General features: G+C 40.2%; 1 protein-coding gene and 1 long non-coding RNA gene across 2 annotated transcripts; one reads left to right on the plus strand and one right to left on the minus strand.

Moving 5' to 3' along the window:
• Nucleotides 1-250: 250 nt before the first annotated feature.
• LOC122986455 lies at nt 251-6715 on the plus strand. The gene is made up of 3 exons (XR_006404301.1): nt 251-452; nt 5021-5113; nt 6240-6715. It is a non-coding gene; the product is annotated as an uncharacterized LOC122986455 (long non-coding RNA).
• A 1500-nt stretch (nt 6716-8215) lies between these two features.
• Nucleotides 8216-9175, minus strand: LOC122986453 (NT-3 growth factor receptor-like). The gene has a single exon (XM_044357747.1). It carries the CDS (start codon nt 8751-8753, stop codon nt 8472-8474), a length of 282 nt encoding a protein of 93 aa, XP_044213682.1. The 5' UTR covers nt 8754-9175; the 3' UTR covers nt 8216-8471.
• Nucleotides 9176-9880: the final 705 nt, after the last annotated feature.

The raw sequence follows: 9880 nt of genomic DNA on the forward strand, positions 1-9880 counted from the left end.
TGTAATAATAATTTATTTGACAAGTCAATTGGGAACAAACTGTTAAAGGATACTTTACAACAACAGCTTGAGTTCCTCACCTGCAGGACACTTAAGTTTAAGGGTTGCAGTTTAGGATGGTCCCTGCGCACTTGTCTCACAGTCGGCTGTACATAGAGACCAGTTTTGAGACCAGCTTGAAGGACGGCTCATTGTGGTGAAAATTAGGTTGTGGCTTGTTGTCTAACTTGCTGCCTTCAGAAAGAGGCGATGTTTCTTTTTTAACGTTTTGCTTATGAATTATTGATCCTGGAAGTTCAAATAAGTCTATCTACTGTGTCAACGACTCATTTGTTGTTTACACAACTCACAGGGAAGGCAAAATGTTGCCACACTGGTGACTTCAGCAAACCAAGAGGATTTTCCACTCCAGCAGTGGCCACAGTGTCTTGAAAAGTAATGCAGCTGCACCGGTTTTTTCTTCTTTGGATGCAATAGTGGGAGAATCAGCGATCCTTCTTTTGATTTTGAAGGTCAAAATTGAACGCTCATTTCAATAATCTGAACACATGGGAAAATAACCAAACCTATCTGCATGGCTTGATACCACCAGGGGTCTTGGCCAGATCAATTACTCTCCTTGTGCAATGTGTTTAGTGTTTTTATGCTGTAATATAACATGGTCCAGTTTTACAGTGTAGTAATCTGATTAAACACAAATGAATTGAGGAATATGCAGCATGTAAGCACAATGTCAGATGACATAATGAAGGGTTCCATAATGAAGGAACCCTCTTCAAGACAGAGCCCCTGTGATGTTAGCTGATATTGTGTTTTATTGGTGCATACATATTCCCAAACAAAGCTTTCCGCCATCATAATCAATAATAATAATATCAATAATAATCAAACAATTAATCAAAAACCAACTGCCACACATTGAACCTGGAGATGTTGTAGACCCCGGGATTCAGGAGCCCCAGGACAGTTTGCCTCACTTTGCCCGTCCCGCCTTGCCTAAAGGTAAGTGAGAATTTTATTTCAAAAATCTCAACTTCCTGCTTTAACTGGAAAGAAGAGGCTACTGGATTTTGAATACCAATATTGATATTTGAGAGTTCAAAAATCTGATATAATATTATAGCGGCCCTTATACATTCACCTTTTCTAACTACACCTAGAGAGGCCATGCTCACTAGCAGGCACTCACTAACATGTAGCGTCTAACTTCATTAGTAAGGGATACATTTGAAAATTTTAACCACAAATAGCTTATTTCTATGGAGGTCAAAAGCACTTATCATGAGTCACTGTAGATAACAGTGTCTGCTAAATGAATGTGATGTCATGTAATAATGATATCAGCCATGCAGATTTACTGTATCAGCTGGGTTCCAAGAAATATATTGTATCTCCAAACTCAACACGGAAATTGGGGATTGGCATGACTGAAAGTAGGTGTTACAATGGACTGAATCATTACAGGTAGAGTCAGTCATTCTGGAGAAATATGGTTGATATTTGAACTTAACACCCAAACAAATACACCCCTCCCTTCGTGTTCCCTCAGAACCTCTGCCCCACAAATTCATGGACGCACATTGCCATGGGAACGACCAAAAGAGAAATATGACAGAATCCAGAGCGATGTGTCAGCTGTACAGTCACTTCTGTTCCTCTCACACTTTATCAGGAGCGAAGAAAACATTTCGTCTTGTGAGCACAACGGTCCTCAAGAGCTGAGAGGACAGTGGCTGGACAAACTGCCTTCACCAGGCAGGGAACGGACAACTAGTGGACCATGAAGAGATATTTGCTGAATTTAACAAAAAGTATATTGAACAAATCGTTCTCCAGAATCACTGACTCTACCTTTAAGTTAGAAAAATCTCTCAAAAGCATTCGGATCAATGTTCAGGGACTTTTCGATGACTGGAGAACTGTATCAAAGAATTCTGGGAAGCCTACCAATTGTGTGTCCCCACAGCAGTGTAAACAAACAGCCTGACCTTGTTATTTATATTAAGCAGCAATGGTTACAAAGAAGTTACACTGACAAATGGAAGTGTGTTAACCCTGGGACCGCAGCACCCCACTGAACAATCTGACTGCCAAATGTCAAATCTTAATGGATGCACAAAATAAAACCCAGCTTTTTGTTTTCAGTCTGTGAAAAGCAGGCAGGAAGTGATGGAGGATGTGTGTGTGTGTGTGTGTGTGTGTGTGTGTGTGTGTGTGTATGGGAGCTGTCCATGTATGTAGTGCTGATTTCAAATGGTACAGTACTTTCTTCCTTGCCGTGTGTTTTGCTGTTATATTTGATCCTTTTTCTTTCTTTGTCTCTTAGATGTGCCACCTCCTCGCTCTTTTTCACCCAACCCACTTGTTCACACACACACACACGCACACACACACACACACTCTCTCTCCTTCTGTCCTTGAATAGTCTCTGTCGCTCTTTCTGTTTTACACCCCTCTCCCACTTTTCCTTCTCCACACATTAAATAAACACAACGCTTCCTTATCACAGAGTGCCTCTCATTTTCTGGGTTTTCCACTCATTTCACTAAATTCTCTGTGACTAGTGGGAAAAACAATCGCTCAGCGTGAAAGCGGGCCTGTGTTGTACTCTCCTACACACAGTGGTGGGTGGAATGCAGGACTCAGGACTCAATCACTGCTGCTGCAGCTTCTTTTTTTTTCTCCAAATATTCTCGCAAGCAAAACGGATCAATAATGAATTGAGGTTTTGTTCTCACAAAATAATCAGCGTCTATCACACCAATAACCTCTTTTAAGTTCTCTCTTTCTGCCTTTTCTCCGCAACCTTGTAAAGAGCTATTGATAGTCTCATTTAATCCCCTTCTTCAAGGAGTGATTTTACAGATACAGCTCCTGTTTTTTAGTTTTTCTCCATTTTATTTTCCAATCGTTGCTGTACTGTGTGATCCTAATGTGCTGTGATGTCTTGACTGCTGCCAGCTGAAAGGCTTCACACAGTATCTGAGGGAGAGACAGTGAGGAAGACAGAACAAGCAAGAAATTCTTGCAGTAAGAAGAAGAAATGTAGTTGTACCATCCAAAACACAAGACCAAAAACTGCCACTGCAATGAACTTTACACAGCAAGATGCAAGTCTTCAAATGTTTTTACTTCTTTCTCTTCTTATTTGCTTTTATTGATCCTTGATTTGACTTTGTCCTGGTGCTGACTTTGTCATTTGCATGTAAAGCACATTGAACTATAATCCTTGTATGAAATGTGCTACCTGATGTTTGCAAAGCCCCACAAGGAGTTCAATACACACTCTCAACCAAACCATTTTAAGAACCACACAAGTTTTTTCATGATTTCATTTCTTTTCTATACATCACTTCACTCGGACACCATAAGTCAACAAAAATGCAGATGCTCTATTATTAAAGAGCATTTTTAAATGACTGTATTAGTTAATATATACACAATAAATGTGGATCCTTTCTTTACTCACAAAGAGCAGTGTACAATCATTCAGGTAGCAGCTTCTCTGTTTTTGGCTGTCACTGGCAGTTGCTTTGACTGGTTAAAATGAGAAACAACAGCAGCTGCAGATCATACCAGCTGTTGTTAATTAACATTAACTCTGAGTAGCTTGATGGCAGGCCAGAGTGTTTTTGTAATTACAATAACTCTAACTCCTTATGTCCACTGGATCTGCCTGTCTGGTGTTCCGGCTGCAACATGGCTCACTCGCACCTCCGTCACTGTTTCAATGTCCACTGGAAACATTTGAGAAGTAGAACATCTGTTCTTCAGCAGCCACATGTATAATATAGTTCAGAGTTGTTTTGCCGACATTTGTCTTGTTTTACAGCATATTTCCTAAATGTTTTGCAGCTCCTTTAGATGCTTGTGGCTTTACTTGAATATGACAATCATGGCAAACTGGATTTTTATTTGTTTTGTCAGATGATGTGATCATAAAATAATGACTATCTGCGGCACGGCATTTTGATAATCGCCGCTGGTTAGTATTTTGTATTTATGAACCTTCATCAAATTCACATTACCTCCGGTATCTGATGCCAGAAACAGAAAAAATTATAAATGAGACCTACTGTATCTTGAATTAAGCTGCATTAAGACACAGAGTATGTAATCATATAGAGCAGGAGACTGAACATATCCCTCCCTCTCTCTGTTCATTTTAAGTCAACTGTCAACTGTCAATAAAAACAGGCATTTCTATATATTCACAAGTGAATTTCACATATTAGAGATGCCAGTGTGGAAAAGAGACTCATGCCTCATGAACCCAGTGGTCACACACACGCCGGATTGTCTCCGGAATCCACAACAGAACCGGACACATGTGCTTGCTGTGGACATTGTGGTTAACAGAGTAAAACATCTTCTCTAGTGATACCATCAGTTGATTGCGTCCCATCATAGAGCAGCACAGACTGCAATGAAAGCAGAGAGACTAAACAGACGAGGTGGTTTAAATATCTTCAGCTAAGATGAACATTCGTTCATAGGCGTGCTGCGAAAAACAAATCATTGGATAAAAATTGAGAGCTGCGGCCCCAATGTGCTGATGACATTACAATGATCACCATCAGATTGATTTTGAACTCTTCACTATATTACCATAGAACAATAAAGTAATTATGAAAGTATGAGTTTACGCTGTGACCATTCTCCTACGCACACCACAAAATTCTGGGTTTCCCTCTCTTCATGCTCCACCGCATGGAAGCATGAGGAGAAAATTCATTCGACTGTGAGCAGCACCAAGGTCGAATTCACATGGACACAGAAAAACGATCTGAACAAAACTCAAACTAAGATGCAGAGGGGATTTTGCTTTTCAAGGAAGCAGTGACAGCGCACATCTAAAGCACTCACACTCAGGACGCTGGTGCCGTTGAGATGCAGAATGCAGCGGGAGATGGGAAACTGACGAGTAGAGACGGTCTCTGTGTGCATGTGTGTTTGTGTGTGTGTGTGTGTGTGTGTGTGTGTGTGTGTGTGTGTGCATTTGTGTGCATGTGTTTTGCAGGCTAAACAACAGAGTACAGAGCAGAAAGCATGGGAATACAGTGGCAGCCAGTTCCACTTCCTTCCACAACAAGGATCTGATGGACTATAGCCTGTGAGTGCCAGGTGAAATGTTGCTGGAAAATCCCTCAGAGCAGAAACAAACACACACACAGTCACAGACCAACACTACTACAAGGTGGCGAAAGGAATTTCATGTAAAAATTGTTGATCTTTTATCTTAACACCCTGTCAACATTGTTTTCTACTTTCACACCAAAAAAGCACAGTGAAGTCAAGTGAACTGAGCCTGAGCCATACAGTACAGAGAGTCCCTGAACAACAACACAACACAACACAGTTTTTACTATGATGCAATGAAGCCATTATTTCCCATTAACTCATGCCACTGACAATGTATACTTTGCTGTCAGAATATATGCTATATAATATTAGCTGTTTGCAGTCCAGTCATGTATTGTTAGTAGGGATGGGTATCAAGGACAGGTCTTAAACTGGAGCCAGTTCCTAACTGGTCAGAACCAAAATATTGATAAGTTCCTGTCAGTGTGGTTGTCCGTATTTGAACCTCAGTCATTCATTTGTTTAAAGGTACATTTTCAGTTAGTCTTCTGTTAAACAAAGCTTTCTACACATGTCAAGCCATCTGTTCTATGGCTTGACATGTGTAGAAACCCATCTGAACCCGTCCTGTTCAGATTACCTCAAATCAATCTTAAATACAATACTTACATGCCCATATGAAAGTTGAAAGAGTAACGTACCACTGTAATCATTCCTTTGTAATGCCCCTACATTAAGAATTGTGAATGATTAAAATTTAACAGCACCGACATGGCGAACGCTTTGTACCACATCTCCAACCTGCTGATGAAATCTACAGCAGTTTTAATGTCCTGCTAGAAGCTCACCTGCTGCACACCATGTTAAACTGACAGCTGGGCTACAGATAAACTCCACCATTTAGCAGCTAGCTCTGCTAACTGGTAGCACTAACTTCTGTCATGCCACAAGCTAGCATGATGTCAGCTCTGGTGTACTGTGTTGGTGCCTTTTTTTAATGGTGCACATCCTGTTTATCCGAAATGACAAACACAACATCAACTATTTGCTTTTCAGCTGCAAGATTAGTTTGGTTGTACTGTTACCAAATTATTGGACATTTTCACAGTGATGTTATAATCAATGTCTTTAGACTGATTTTTCTTATCTTTTTACAGCTTCACCTGTCTAGAGAGGAATTTGCAGTGGTATAAAGAGGACAAAGACTCAATGAAACTCAACAGTTTGAATCTCCTGAAACCTGAATTCAGCCTCAAGCTTCTCTTTAAGCTACTTCAAAGTTAGATAAAGCCCATTTTGGCCACATTTTCAGTGCAAACTTAATTTTTGAAATGTTGTTAAGGACAAGTATAAATGGTGTTGTATTTCAGTTGGTGTATATGTCATTAGATATCATACATCTGAAAATTTGGAACATATGGAAATGCACAAGACATATACTACATACATCAACCACAAATGTATGAAAAATGTATTATTCTGTGTTACTTAATGGATTCAGCTCTGACCCAAACAGAAACATCTGATTGTGAATGCTGAGCACTTTCAAAGCAGGTGACGCAAGGATGTATGTGGAATATCCTACAGGTGGCCACTCACAAATTCAACATGTGAGATGGACTTAACCTTTTACACACGCCTGTAGTTCAGTTGTGAACAATCTTGACATAAAAGATTTTCTTGATCGCCTAACCAAAAAATCCCATCAAACCCTGTGGATACATTTTGGTTTTGGGGTCTTTTTGTGCCGTTCTCATCCAAAGAAAGGAGGATTTCTTGAGAGAAATTCAGCCGTCTGGGATTCTCAGACTTGCTTCCCGAAGAAAATGGGATATCTAAAGTGATTTGGGTCTATGATGGTTTGTATTCAGTGCCCACCCAGGGAAGATCAGGCTTTCATGGGTATTTGGATGAATGCTTGGCAGTTCATCCTAAGGAAACTGACATTTAGACTTAGATTTGTGCTTACGAGCAACTGAGTCATGACTGGTTTTTATCATCCAATGAAAAAGCTATTTGGAGATATCTGGGCTTATTGCCTCTCAGGCTGTGCTGTTTCCAGTCATCAAAGGATATAAAAAGGAGGTATTTAGGGAGATACTGCAGCAAGTAACGGGGAAGAGAAATAATGATATTTAAAGGCACAAAATCAGGAAATGCTTTTCTGCTGCACTTTATTAAAGAACCGGGCCTTCCATATCATCTTCCGGATGCTCATTCAAAGTAAAAAGGCTATAAACATTTTAGGCTTCTATGATTATCCCCTGTTTTTTGGACTGATTCATGTGACAAAAAACAGGAGGTTTCCAAGTAATCTTGCTCAAGGTCAAGGTGACAAAGCACAGTCTGCCTTTTATCAGCAATGTTGACAAAGGTTAGCCCTCCTCAAGTTAGTTAAACCATCTATCTTTCAATGGGAAAAATGCATTCCTGTTGCTCGTATTGATGGTCAGAGTCATGGTTCACTCACTTACTGAATGTTGGACCATGACTAGGCAACAAAATTTAGACAAAATTTAAAACCTCCTTGAACTTTTCATATTACGACGAAATTAGCTTGGAATCACTGAATATTGCGTATTCTTACTCTACATTAAAGGTGTCTGCAGGAATTCAAAATAGATCACAATAAAACGAAAAATAGATACGATTAAAGTGTTTAAAGGCTTTTTTAAAGCTAGTTAGCTGCTGAGTGTGCTCAGTGTAAAGCAGTACATACAGTATAGATTAGTTTACACAGATATAGAGTAGATGGATATATAGAATACTACAGAAGAGTAAACTGTGATATCCAGTCAATTAAATATTCTCAAGCATTCTCAGCATCCAAAAATCACAGATTTTCATATTTTCCACAACAATGACTGTTCTGTTTTCTTAATAATAAAGAACTGAATTGTCAATATAGCTTAACTTCAGTTTTGGGTGAGGGTAAATTATTGTGGGTACGGGTTTTTTTAATGCCCATGGTTTTATTTATTTAAAGTTTTTAAAAAGGCCCTCATTGAGTCCACCTTAATAGGAATGATGTAAAGTTTATTTTTGTGTATTTTAAAAAAGACAAACACCCATTTAAGCCAAAAAGCCCATTTTCAAAGCATGGATCACTGATTTTTCGCCCAGTTGAGGAATAACTGACGTCAGTTTAACAGTAGCCCATAATATCCCAACTATAGATGTGTCTCATAAAGGATTTCCTCTATTCTGCAGGTGAACATGAACGTGTGCGGGTTTTTTCCACCCCAAAATTAATGACATAAGAACCCAGATTCTGTAAACATAACCAGGGTAACAACAGCGTAAGTGTATTTCCACTTGCAGCTCAAATAAAACCATCGACACACAGCAAGGACGTTTCCGAGAGCTTTGATCTCCAGCGACAGCAGCACTTACATAGAGGTGATGTTCTGGAAAAGGTCCTCGATGCCCCCGGTGCTGTTCCCGGCGCTCCCGGTGCCCTGGAACGACAGCAGCGGGAAGAATTTGCTGTTGTCGGACTTATTGCAGTAGATCTCGGTGGGCGAGCAGGTGCAGGTGGGCGGACAGTCCAACAAGGAGCTCAGGTAGTTATGAAAGAAGACACTGAGCAGAAAGAGAAGCCTCCAGCAGCACCATATCCTGGGAGGGCGACGGACGCCGAATGCGCCAAATAACGCACCAAATCCATCCATGCTGTCACGATTCAAGTCCCCAGATTTCTTCGCAACTTTACAGCGCAGGAGCGATGATAAAAAAAGACTCAAATCCTCTATTCAAGGTCCGCTCCGCGCGTACGTGGGTGTATGAATGCGTAACCGATATTCTTACTTTATTTCTCTCAATGGAGTCCAAATGTTAAAATACAAAAACATATCTCCCTTCATGTGCGTCCATATCCATATGTGTATGTGGTTATGTCAGAGATTTTGATGATGCCAGTCACGGCTCTCCTGCTCGTTTATAGCCCGCAAAAATCACCGCTGGGAAGGAAAGACAAAAAAAAAAATGAAAAGAAATCCCGAAAATATTCCAGTTATATGACATAAAGGAGTCTGAGCGCGTGCAGTCCGATTCTCTTTTTCTTCACCTTCTCTCTCTCTGCATCGTTTTATGTCATCCCTCCATCTCTCTCTCTCTCTCTGTTGCTGCTGGTGCCAAGCGCTGATGATGGTGGAGAGACACAGAGAGACACAGGGAGGCAGAGAGAGAGAGAGAGAGAGAGAGAGAGAGAGAGAGAGAGAGAGAGAGACTCTATCCTCTGAGCTTCAAGTCCCACCTACTGGGCAGAGTGGAAACTGACACATGCCCGCGCACATAGTGGTACACGCGCAGCGGCTTTTGTTGTTTTGTGATGGTCGTAACTCCATAATGTATTAGTAGCAAAAATAGTAACGTCATCCCATATGAAGTTAAGCATTCTGTAACATTTTTGTATGTTTAAAGGAAATGCCCATCACCTACTGCTTCTTTTAAAATGTCATCCCATAAACCAAGGCTGGATACCCAGCCAGGCAATTCACAGAGATTCACTGTGTATGAATTGGTTGTATGTAATTTGATTAATTGCAAAATGTGCATAGGTAATTGTTTTTTTGTTGTTGTTTTTTTTTACAAAAGTACTATATCAACTAAGGCAGGTGCTGTAATATTACCTACTGTAATCCTGTGACCCTGTCTTTATGGAAATATGAACCATGAGCACCATATAAACTAAAAGTGTATTTTTTCAAATTGCCTTGAACTAATCGATACACAGAAAACTAGGGGACAGGTTGGTTTGTCATTAACATACCCATCATGGCCAACACTGAAGGTAACA

Source organism: Thunnus albacares, chromosome 7 (assembly GCF_914725855.1).
Source record: "Thunnus albacares chromosome 7, fThuAlb1.1, whole genome shotgun sequence".
Classification (NCBI taxonomy): Eukaryota; Metazoa; Chordata; class Actinopteri; order Scombriformes; family Scombridae; genus Thunnus; species Thunnus albacares.